The sequence below is a fragment of the Gouania willdenowi genome, chromosome 9 (assembly GCF_900634775.1).
Source record: "Gouania willdenowi chromosome 9, fGouWil2.1, whole genome shotgun sequence".
Lineage (NCBI taxonomy): Eukaryota > Metazoa > Chordata > Actinopteri > Blenniiformes > Gobiesocidae > Gouania > Gouania willdenowi.
Window position 1 is genome coordinate 35,108,476 of NC_041052.1, and position 13,387 is coordinate 35,121,862.

The 13,387-nt window shown below is 37.5% G+C and overlaps 1 protein-coding gene across 1 annotated transcript in view; it reads left to right on the forward strand.

Annotated features, from left to right (window-relative positions):
* Nucleotides 1–13,387, forward strand: part of ank1a (ankyrin 1, erythrocytic a) — a 178,443-nt gene that overhangs the window by 68,176 nt on the left and 96,880 nt on the right. Inside the window, exon 2 of the mRNA XM_028457620.1 lies at nt 2,447–2,539. Within this exon, the coding sequence (XP_028313421.1) occupies nt 2,447–2,539 (93 nt within the window). The remainder of the gene's footprint in view (nt 1–2,446; nt 2,540–13,387) is intronic.

A 13,387-nucleotide genomic window follows, 5' to 3' on the forward strand; every position in this document is an offset into this window, starting at 1 on the left:
AACAATGAACAGGAGGTGTTGGATTGTTTTGGTGCTGATCCAACAACAGTTATGGATAAGTGTGTGTGCACACGCGTCTGTGGGTGTGTGTGTGTGTGCTGTGTTGAGCAGGGAGAGTTCTGGCTGCAGTGCGTATTTAAACTGAATCCTACCTTTGACTTTTGTGCAAACCCCTCAGTATATATTTTTATAGACCCCTCAGTATGGGGGCACATTGGGAACAATTGTGGTGGTGGTTGTCTGTTTCATTGTTGCTTGGCTATAGAAAAAGCCTTGAGTGCTTTCTATTTTGTTCTTCTACATCTATGTGTTCATTTAAATACCTTTGATAAGGAAACCTGACCTATTGTGACTCTATATTCACCTTTCTTGGTGAATGCATTACCGTGATGATGTGACTCTTTTTTCTATGCTGTTGGTTAAATGTGCTTTTATTGGGTTCATGTGGCATGTTTTTACTCCAAATTTGTTTGCACACATTTCTCTCTGACATTTTGGGGTAAGTACTGTACACCACAGAATGCCTGGTTTACAGGGTCTCACTTGGAGTGTGTAAGTTGCATCATTATACACCACTGACTCATCTGCCAGTAACATAACATCAACATTGGAATCTCCTGCATTGCCTTCATTATCATCATCATCATCATGGTGATGATTTCCACCCCTCTACTTCATGTGTTGGGCTCTTCCTGCATCCACATGCATTCTAACCTGAGCTGTTTCCTGCAAGGGGGGTATGTTGGGGGGGGCGGGGTCTAAAAGCAAGGTGGGATGGGTGGGACATATGGCTGGGCGATATATCGAGATTCAAGATTATATCGAGTTTTCTATTTTGGTGATATAGGAAATTACAATATGTCGATATATACTGTATATATATATTTTAGTAGTCACTGCTTTTGCTACAGTTAGATTTCTGAGTGAGTCCTATACCCAGACCTTCCCCTAAACAATCCACACTACAGAACTCACTCACACGTGCTGTCTCTTATGGTAGTCTTGTCTGTAAGAAGCCAATTCTCAAAGGTGTCGCCATATTGGACAATTCAAAATGGTGGCCCCCCCAAAAACAGATGTTTGTTACCAGCCAACCAAAGGACACATAATTAAAAATTAGATTAAATTCTAAATATGATTCTTTATGAAAGTAACTTTGACTGGCATTGCCATATTGGAAAATTGATTATGGCCACCTGTAAATTTTTTTAACATTGAACATTTACGACCAAAAATGTCATTACTTTACAAAATAAAAGCCTGACATTTTAATAAATGTGCCCGTGTACCCTTTGTTCTTTGGTTTTTCCATTTTAAAACCAAATTAAAATAACAAATATTGTTGATATTTGGTTTTACTGACTTAAAACCAAAACAGAAATACAGAAAAATAAAAAACCAGGCAAGCAATGCTTTTTTGTTTTGAAATTAAATCTGATGTTTGTGTGATATTTGGATATTTAAGGGAAACTAGGATGAGAGCTTCATGTTTTAAGCTCACCACACAGAGGGGACCCACAGATGGGGGCCGTCTTTTACTTCCTGACAAAAAAAGGAGCAACGCATAAGTCACATTACTGATGAACTGGTGAATACATAAATAAATCAAAACAAAAATGGATGTTATGAAAAGCACACACAATATGAGATTAAAGGAACCAGGGGTGGTGTAATGAAATTATTGGTGCTCCTCGTTTCTTGTGATCAACTTCCTTGTGTGTTGACGGCTGCCGTTAGTGTCGAGCAGTATTATAACGTGCAAAATAAATATTTTTACTGCCCTCAAAAAGCTGTGTAGAACATCTATTGTTCCTCACACCAGCCTCTCAGTCAGTAGTCAGTCACCAGTTTATTTGGATACTATTTGGACCGTAACACTATTTGCTCTGACAGAATGTCATTTCCTCATAAATATCCAAATATCTCACAAACAGAACAAGATTTCACCATTATTATTTTAATTTTAAAACTGAAAAACGCTGCTTTTCTGTATTTTTGTCCGTAAAGCAAAATAACCACACTGTTTATTTGTTACTTTGATTTGGTTTTAAAATGGAATAACCAAAGAACGAAGGGTACACAGATTTATTTATTTAACCCTTAATATTGTATATATCGCCATTTTGAGAAAAAATATTGAGATACGAGTTCTGGTCCATATCGCCCAGCCCTAGTGGGACAGTACGTGGTTAGGTATGGTAGGGTAGCACCCTGTTCTCTCTACTTTGCCATTATTTTCCTCATTCTCTCTCAAAATGATGTCCCTCTGTTCCTCTCTGAATCTTCTTCATGTCTTTGGTATGTTTGTTGTCCGCTCTGCTGCTCTCCTCCCTCTTCTTCTATCGCTCCTCTCCTCTCCTCCCTCCTCCTCTCTTCTATCTCTCCGTCTCTGCTTCTTACTGTTGCGATTAACTGGGCTCTGTCTTTATGTCGTATGTCCTTTTAGGCCCACGCCGTGCATCGCTGGCTAATCGATCAGGACAGTAGTGTGAGCTCTGAGATGCCGGATGGCCAAGGAGTATGGCACTATGATGATGAAGTAAATATCTGCAACACGTATACCTGGCTTTTCCCACTTTCTTGATGTTATCTATATATTTATATATTATGTATTTACGACCATGTTGTATTGTGTCAGTTGAAGTTTGTGTCACTGTTGTGTTCATTTTTATCTTTATTCTTGTTTTTTTTATTATTGTGTGTTGCTCATGGTATTGTAGTTCTGGTTCCTTTGACTTTCTAGTGTTACTGTCGTGCTGTGAGCTGACTCAGTCAGGTGGTGTCGTGGGTTCAGGCTGGAGCTTTTTCTTTCTTCCTGTCTTTGCTTGACTTATCGTACGAACTCACTGACCTTGATTTGTTGCTTTTGTTTTGTTTTTTTTTATATTTGGTTTGATTCAGTTGTGTTCTCTTCTTTCTGTTTCACATGGTCGTGATTAGATTAACTGTGTATTTGTAACTATTTGAGTATTGATGTGTGACTTTTTTTAAACTATTGTTGTCAAGCAGCATATTATATGAAAAGAGTCCATGGGCAAAATATAGCTTGGATAGAATTTTGATAACCTTTCTACTAGTGATGCACCAAAATTCCGGCCACTGAAAATTTTTGGCCGAAAATGGCCCAAAAGTGCATTTTTGCACTGTGTGGATAATATATAAAGCAGAGAAGACAGATCTTCACCAATAACTTCAATGCACATATTTAATGTCACTAGCTTTCAGCAGCCTTTCAGTTATAAACCAGTACAATATTATTTCATGTTTGGGGTCAATTTAGACATTGTGCGTTGTTAGAATGTCAGTGCTAAATACATATTTTCATATTTTTAATTTATTTTTTGTAGCATTAATATTCATGTATACAGTTGCAATGTTTTAATTTTAAATTGTTAATTGTTAGTACCAGAGGTGTAAAAAGTACTGATATATCCTACTCAAGTAGTAGTACTGTTATTTGATTGAAATTCTACTCAAGTACAAGTAAGTTATACTTAAAATACTGAAGTACAAATAAAAAGTAGCTCAATTAAATGGTACTCAATGTTAAAGTTACTAGTCACTTTCACTTTTTGTAATAAATCTTGCCACGGTTCCCTTGCATTCAGTAAGCATTTTATGCATGCATTTAAGAAAGAACTTAAAACTTAATAATCTTGCACAATTTCAACTTAGTTTATTTATCTGTATAAAATAAAAGATTTGTCAAATGTACAAGTATTTTCAAAATAAAATAACATAAATTAATTCACTTAAAAAAAAAATAAATAAAAAAACAACAACTCAGCAGGCTCTAATTGGCGCCATGCATTACATTTAATCTGATTGGTTGGCTACAATGTGATGCATTTGATTGTTGTCTGGTGATTTCATTTTTTTGTAATTTCATAATGTCCATTGATCATTTTAAAATAAAAATATATATAATTTACTCAGTATCGGTTGGGTGTAGAATTGTAACAAATTACTTAAAGTTTACTTCTTTTAAAACGTGCTTAAATACAATTCAAATGACTGATTTAGAAATCTAGTAAAAAAAATTACAAGTACCTATAAAAGCAACTAAATTACAGTTACGTTAGTACTTGTAATCCATTATTTTCGCCTCTAGTTAGTACACATTCAGAGCCATAAATGCAATGGAACTAATAATTAGCATTTTCTGTGTTTTCGGCCTTGGTTTTTTCATTTTCGGTCAATAATTTTTTATTTCGGTGCATCCCTAATTCTACAAGAAACTTTGAATTATGTTTGTTTTTTGTTGTTGTTTTTTTACATTAAAACCCTCACACACGAACACACACACACTTTAGTTTAGAGATTAAAATGGACATCCGTTCCATTTATTTTTCCTGTGGGTTCTTCTAATTTACACAATATGCTTGTGTCATTTTGTGCTTGTGTTAAAGTTTCAGTCAAAGCGTGTGTGTGTGTGTGCGTGAATGGCTGAGTGATTTATGAAGGGTGTGTTGTTCGGGGAGTGAACTCAGTGTCATCAGTTGCATGCTTTTTTCTGCGCCGTGCACGGCTGTAGTTTGTGAAATTGTCTGTGCTGTAGTCAGTGTCCATGTGTTTCTTGTTGTCATGTTCCTGTCTGTGCCTACTTTTGCTCGAGCCTTTGATGTGTCACTATGGAGTATTGTTTGATGTGTGTTTGTCACTGTTTTGTTGTGTGTCCTGCCTGCATTCCGTCTGTGTTTATCTACTAAAACAGTCTGGGATACGTTCACCAATAGGTTTTTATTGTGCTAATCTAGGAGATGATCTCGAATCTGTTCTCACTAGACAGACAAAGGATCATCTGAGTGCAATAAGGCTACATGGAAACATGTTCCAGACGACTCTTGTGCTCCTGATGATTTCCCCTCAATTCCAAGCCTCCCCGTTTGTTCTCATGTCAAATTCCCAAACCGATCTCCATATTGCTTCCAAACACTCTGGAGCATTGTTGGGTTCAAATCAAGAGTTACAAAGTGTAACTTGAAGTGTAAACAGCTTACATGGTAAGACAAAAATATTAACACACATACACACACAGTGATTGAAAAACAACAATATGGAGTCCTTTCCTCGGTGCTGCACTTCAATGCCTGTGCATTTGGTAGACGTATCTTTCCTTTGCCGTTTGGTTTTCTTTGACCTTTTATGCGAATGTATGAAACATGAGACTTTGTGTTAATAGTGTGTAGAATAGTCAAATGCCACCCGTTCAAACCTTACAACTTACACTACTACAGGACTATAAAACCAACTATCCAAAATAACCAAAATCTAATGTTTTCATTTAGCATGGCTACAACTTTGTAACTGGTAACCCAAAAACTCTGAAGTAGGAATCTAGTAAACCATTCCTCTATGCTGTAGTCAAGAGATAGTCAGAACCACTGAAACAGAAGTTAGAACATAATTTACAGTTTACAACATTGGGCGCGCGTGTACTAAAAAAAATTAACTCGAAGTGACGAGAACTTGTTGGAAATTGTATGAAAAATGTGACATACAGTGGATATAAAAAGTCTACACACCCCTGATCAAATGCCAGGTTTTTGTGATGTAAAAAAATGACACAAAGATATATACTTTTACAACTTTTTCCACCTTTAATGTGAACTATAACCTGTACAATGCAATTGAAAAACAAACTGAAACCTTTTAGGGAGGTAAAGTAAAAAAACAAAAAACAGGATGAGGTTGCAAAAGTGTGCACTCCCTCTTATCACTGGGGGCGGGACTGTTTTCGGATTTAACCAATCGCATTCAAACTCATGTTAAATTGGAGTCAGCACACACCTGTCACCATTTAAAGTGTCTCTGATTAACCCCAAATAAAGTTCAGCTTTTCCAGTAGCTTTTCCTGACATTTTTGTTGCCACATCTTCAAGCACAAGCCATGGTCCGCAGAGAGCTTCCAAAGCATCAGAGGGATCTCATTGTTCAAAGATATCAGTCAGGTGAAGGGTACAAAAGAATTTCCAAGGAATTAAATATAACATGGAACACAGTGAAGACAGTCATCATCAAGTGGAGAAAATATGGCACAACAGTGACTTTATCAAGAACAGCACGTTCGTCCAAAATTGATGACAAGACGAGAAGAAAACTAGTCAGGGAGGCTGCCAAGAGGCTGACAGCAACATTGAAGGAGCTGCAAGAATTTCTGGCAAGTACTGACTGTGTAGTAGTGTTGTGTTCAAGACCACACTATCCGAGACCAAGACTTGCCCGAGACCAGAATGAACCGAGACCAAGACAAGACCAAGACTTTCGGGAGCCGAGACCAGGTCAAGACCAAGACCATAAACATTTTTTTTTTTTCAATTTAAAAAAATGTATAAATAAATAAAATCATGACAAGGTTCGACAGTTAAATAACATTCTCTCTTTAATTCTAGTTTCTTTTAAATACATTACAAATACAATACATAAATTCACAATTTTTCTATATATTTGAAAACAAGATTTTTATGTCGGCTGAATATACAGCAAGTGTTTAAAACTATTTCTGCCAAGAAATAATGATTCTTGATTCTGATTCTTTGAGTTGTGCAGGTCAACAGGTCACAGAGTTCACAAGATATTTTTTTAGTTTGAAAAAGCCTTTACACAGGCTATTTTTATTAATTCACTTAGTTGATATAATTTAATTTGGTTACTGTAAAGTAACTAGGATATTCAATTAACAAAGGTTTCCAGCTGTAACTGTAAAAGTAGAACTTTCTGAAATAAAACTACAAACAAGTTGTCAGCGTCTAAAAAACAAAGAGCTACAGGTAGATGTGAAACTAAATAAAACAAACTCAAACCCTGGAACAGTCATGTGACAAATCAATCAATAGTTCTTGTTGGGAATTATTATTATTCTGGATACAGTGGAAACAGAAACTATAAAAAATAATTATATTGTGAACCTGTTTATATTGTTGGGAACATATTATATACATAAATGTAATTGGAGTCTAAAGCCACAAAAAAACACCACTTTAAAAAGATAATAGACTAATATAAGACCTCTTTACAGTTATTTGACTCATTCTGGCTTGTGCAACTTGTGGTGATGACGCGCTAGTGACGACATAATACAAGATGGCAGCGGCCCAGACTACAGCCGATACTATGTAATAAAAGCCTTAAAAGACATGGATATAATGAAAAGAGTGGATGGACAGAGGCATAAACATGCTGACACACACGGACTTACTAAACACACACGGACCTCGGTAAACGGAACAGGCTCACCTCTCGGCTGGCACTAGGACCCAGAGGCGGAGTAAGTGCGTCCCCTGTCCTGTATTCACAGGCTGTAATATCACCAAGTTTATCATTTTACCTGTTGTTAGAGCTACTGTCTTTACCAGGGAGATAATATTTATTCATGGTGATTGTTTTCTGGAGTTTTACTGGGATTTTTACCGTGATTAGTTCATGTCTCCCTTGCGCTCCGCGTTCGAAACTGACACCGTAGCCACACACGTATGAGTGTCACACATGTCACTCAGTCACATTAAGGAAGGTTGCGGTCATTATACGGGGTGGATTAAAGAATGAATAAAAGATTGTTTTATCCCGTTCTTCTCTGTGTTATTATCACATTATAAAAAAGGTTAAAAATAGCAGGAATTAGTGCTGGTCTCGAACGGTCTTGGGAGAAAATCCCGAGTCCGAGACAAGACGAGTCAAAATGCTTCAGAGTCCGAGACGAGACCGAGACCTTTAAAATTTGGTCTCGAGACCAAGACCGGTCTCGACTACCACAACACTACTGTGTAGTACAAGTGACAACAATCTACCGTCTTCTTCATTTGTCGGGCTATGGGGTAGGGTGGCAAGACGCAAGCCTTATCTTACAAAGAAAAACATCCGAGCTTCATTTTGCAAAAACACATTGAAGTCTCCCAAACGCATGTGCGATAATGTGTTATGGACCGATGAAACCAAGGTTGAACTTTTTGTCCATAATTCCAATTTTTTGGCACAAAAACAAAACTGCTTATCACCAAAAGAACACCATACTTACAGTGAAGCATCATGCTTTGGGGCTGTTTTTCTTCAGCTGGAACTGGGGCCTTAGTCAGGGTGGAGGGAATTATGAACAGGTCCAAATACCAGGCAGTGTTGGCACAAAACCTTTGGGCTTCTGTTAGAAAGCTGAAGACGAAGAGGAACTTTATCTTTCAACACGACAATGACCCTAAGCACGCAGCCAAATCAACAAAAAAAATGACTTCACCAGATTAAGATTGAGGTTTTGGAATGGCCCAGCCAGAGTCCAGACCTGAATCGAATTGAACATCTGTGGGGTGATCTGAAGAGGGCTGTGCACAGGAGATGCCCTCGTTATCTGTCAGATTTGGAGCAGTTTTGTAAAGAAGAGTGAGCAAACATTGTCTCATCAAGATGTGCCACACTGATAGACTTTTACCAAAAAGACTGAGTGCTGTAATAAAAGCTGCAACAAAGGTGCTGCAACAAACTATTAGTTTAAGGGTGTGCATGTTTATGCAACCAGGTTATCTTAAATTTTTTATTTTTTATTTTTCTTTTTTCTTTATTTATCTTTAAAGGTTTCAGTTTGTTTTTCAATTGCATTGTACAGGTTATAGTTTACATTAAAGGTGGAAAAAGTTGAACTTATTTATCTTGATGCATCACAGAAACCTGGCATTTGAACAGGGGTGTGTAGACGTTTTATATTAACTGTAGAAACCATTAAAAAGTTTTTTAACAACTTTTAGTTGAAAGGTCAAATGACTGTTGTAATAGCAAAGATATAGAACAGGGATCGGCAATTAATGATTCTGGATTAATGCCTCACTTCTTGTAAGAAAGTGGTTTTGGTAATGCCGCCGTTTCTGCTCATTTCCTCAGTTTGAAAGAAACCGAGCTACAGAAAGAACATCATATCTCCTGCGCCAAGCATTGTCAAAACAAACAAGGCGTCCGCCACACACGTTTGACGCTGCTGCTTTGCTTTGCTTTGTTTTAAAAGACCTGGATATATTGTTAAAACCACAACAAGATGAGGTTTTAAAACCGTAAGTCTGTACTGTACTACACGCCATTTTCCTCTGTCGGCTCTGTTTAGAGGGTGGCTTAGATTGTCGCACTATTGTTGTCACATCCGGTCATCATTGGATCAGTTACTCAGCACGCGTTTGTCCCCTCCCGCTTAGCCCCTAGGACTCAAATGCCTTGTGAGCGTTTCCAGACTAATCGCCTGTATTAAATGTTGAATAATACAAGGAGATTAGGATGGATTCCAGGCTAGACTTCTCTGGCCAGGCGAACAGAAACCCAAAGAAACTCTCATCTATGGGTCAAAGCGAGCGTTTAAGAGTGCGCGGAAACATCTTCCATCTCACAATGGAGTAGCAACAAGTTACCATGCTTTTGGTCGTTTTAATGCACTGTTTCGTGCCGTCGCTAGTTCACCTGACCACCTGCAATGCCGTGCACTCTACGTCACTAATCCTCCCAGCGGATTAAAAGCGGTTGCATTTACGGCGTACCTAATCGCTCTCGACTTTGATTGGAAACGCTACAGTCACACTAGAATTCTCCTGTTTGATCCGCTCTAGACTTTGTGTGTTCACACCGACCAAACTAGGCGGACTATCCGAGCAAACAAATCCTAGAGCATTTCAACTGCTCTAAGGTCCATCAGTGTGAAGGAACCCCAAGATCAATGGCCCTGCCAGAGCTACAGTGAAGCTCCAGCCCCTCTGTGATAGCGAACGGCTCGAGAGCAGAAAGCTGCTTATCTGTCCGTGCTGCTGTGTAAAGTCGCTCAAACCTCCAATAAAGTAGTAAAACTCGGTTCAAGAACACATTGGAACACCAGTACAACTGTCGGCAATGGGAAAATGCCAAAGAGATGAAAAATTAGCCTGAACTAACCTGCTTATGGTGTTTTACAGTACAAGCTAGTTTCCATCCTTCAGCCTCTTGTTTGTTTAATGGGCAGGGATTAAGTGGCTCTTATGATGCTAAAGGTTGCCGACCCCTGATATAGGCACAACCATATAGTCTGATTTAGGGATGTTCAATAACAACTTTTTGCCAATAATGTCTAACACAAAATTTTCGATTTTCGATGTTTACTGATACCAATATAGACTGGGATCTCCTCCCCACCAATTACATTTTAGGTCATAAAATATATCTTTCTATGACGATAACGGGTAAAGGCTACTTTTAATGTGATCCTCCACTGGATGTATTCCCCAAATAAACATCAACCTTGCAAAATAAGAAAAGTTATTAAATTTTAGTCATTGAAATGGGTCATATTTTTTTGAATTTGTGGTCTCAAACATTGGGAGAAAAACTGACTCCAATGTCAACCTATCTCACATTTTATGGCCATCATCAAATGATAATATTGGTTGACCAATACTTTTGTCCATCATTCTCTAGTCTAATTATATTAAAATGAAGTCTATCAGTGATGTATTTTGCAGTGTTGCAACAGAAGCGTCCTGTGAAGCCACAAACGGCTGAAAATGTCCTGTCGGTTTTTTTTTGTTGTTTTTTGTCATGTCCTGTCATTAATTAGCTGTTGTTAACCAAAATGTCTCAAATCCATCAGGACAAAATTAAAAGTTAGAGAATTAAATCTTAAAATCAGAGATGAAATACAGGGAGAAACAAACGACCAAAAAGAATAAATCTCACACCAAAACTCATTTATTTGTAGACTTTTTCCTTAGCGAGGGAACAAAAGAGAAAGTCTTCTTTATAAAGAGTCTAAAGCAGATATTGTAGTTGTACAACACACAGGCCACACAGATAGACTGAAATTCCTGATTGGACCTTATGTCAAATTGACTTTTTTTTTTATTTGGCAAACATTACATTTCATACCGTACAGTATTTTTACTGTTAAAGAACACTTTTACCCAGCTATGACCTAATGGCTCATTTTTAAATTATTTTCATGGATTGAAAGTCCACAAAGACATACTTTGTCACTTTTGGACAGGGTTGGGGTCAATTATAATTGTATAAGTGTAATTAATTAATAATTAATTACACTTATGATGTAATAACTGTAATTGTAATTGGAAAACATATTGCTGTTGTAACCATAATTTAATTGTTATTAAGCTCAGGTATATGACTTTGTAATTGGCATAGAATTGATTAAAAAAAAACGTTATTTACAATTTAATTCAACGTAAATCTAGGGAACCATGTTCAATTCTGTGGCTTACTTAGTTAATATGTAAGTTAAACAACAATCATACATAGTTAACAATTATTAAAATGTGTTTAATATCAACTTTTCCCACTACCTGTCAGTTCTCTTGTGGATAATTTCACCATTTTTTTTTAAAAAACAATTGAAATTTAGGGCTATAATGACACAGATGCCCACACCAAAAATATTAATACCAATATTGTCATTTATTACGACGCCTAACAAGGTAATGAAGAGATGAAAAATGAATTAGGTGATAGATCATATTTATTAGTGTGTTTTACAGGGGATTTAAGACATTGGTCAAAACTGACCCTTTATCATAAGCGATGCTAACAAAAAGCTAACACAAGAGGAAGGTTACATGTTATGGTTTATTTATTAAAGCCTCAGTAATTGTGATTATTTGTAATTGAACTTTTGTATTTGAGAATGTAATTGTAATTGACCTAAGGGGTAAAATGATAATTGTATTTTTAATTGTAATTGGGGAAAAAACGCGGGTCACCGTAATCATAATTGAGTTGCAAATAAACTTGGATAATTGAAGACGTAATTGTAATTGAAAAATATAATTGACCACAACCCTGCTTTTTGATCAACTTTAGACCAAATGCACTAAGTTACGTCACAACCATTGATCAATCAGCAGCTTGGTAATATAAGAATTTAAGTTTTCCTACAAAACCCCAACTTTTACCCAAAGAGCAGATTTCTATCACACAAATATGATGAAAATCTCCCTCATAGCCACTGCACTAAACCCACCCGCTGCACACAGATTTGTGAAATGTCAGAGGTCCGTGTTTTAAAACCCTGTCCACAATTAATAGGAAGGGGGTTTGGAGACTAACCCTTATCATCCCACACCTCTAATTACCCCTCGGTGAGTCCTTAGAGGCAGATGCTCCGGGAGCCAAGCCCCATTCGTCACAGTGCGGCTGCATGTTAGACTCAATATGGGAATATAAAGCTAACTGTCACACTCTGCACTGTCACATAAATTCTCTCCGTCTCAGTTTCTCCTTTCCAGCTGCTCCCTGGCCCACTGTAGATGCTGACTACATTAAAAGGCCCATTCATATCCAGTCACCAGCAGTTGGCTGTAATTTGTTTCGGCTTTGGGGGGGCAGAAGGTAATTTACAAATGAAAGGCCGTGGCGTATTCGAATATTGTATGTTGCATTTTGTCCCAGGGTTATTGATGCGGGCTTTGCAGAATTTAGATTACAGGTCTGCTGCTATTGTTCAAGGCTGCTGAAGTCCCCTCGTAACGTCTCAGTTTGCCAGGTACCAAATTTAAGAAGAAAAATGCTGAACAAGAACCTTATCTTCTTGACCTACAAATTAATCTTTTTTGGAATCAGGAACACTTGTAAAGGACCTAAAAACAGTTTTAGGTCCTTTTTAGAATTTACCAGCATCTGATAATGGCAGAATAATACAGGTCAGTGCACTAGAATCTGCTATACTCAGGATACTATAACTCAAAATGTACAAAATACAGCTGGTCATATATTTAGAATATCATGAAAAGGTTGATTTATTTCAGTAATTCCATTCAAAAAGTTAAACTTGTATATTATATTAATTCATTGCACACAGACTGATATGCTGTATTTCAAATGTTTATTTCTTTTAATTTTGATGATTACAACTGACTACTAATGAAAATCCCAAATTCAGTATCTCAGAAAATTAGAATATTACTTAAGACCGATGCAAAGTCCTGAAATGAAAATGAAATCTGCATCTCCATGAAGTTGGTCAACAGCAGGAAGCATGAAGTGCTCTAAAACTTCCTGGTAGATGGCTGCGTTGACCTTTGACCTAAGGAAACACAGTGGACACCAGCACATGACATGGCACCTTGGTCATGGTCTTGCATATGTCTGTGCGTGGTGGTTCTTGAAGCACTGACTCTAGCTGCAGTCCACTCTTTGTGAATATCCCCCACATTTTTGAATGGGTTTTGTTTCACAATCCTCTCCAGGACGTGGTTATGCCTATTGGTTGTACACTTTTTTCTACCACATCTTTTCCATCCCTTCGCCTGTGCTTGGACACAGAGCTCTGTCAACAGCCAGCCTCTTTAGCCATGACCTTTTGTGTCTCGCCCTCCTTGTGCAAGGTGTCAATGGCCGTCTTTTGGACAACTGTCAGGTCAGCAGTCTTCCCCATGATTGTGTA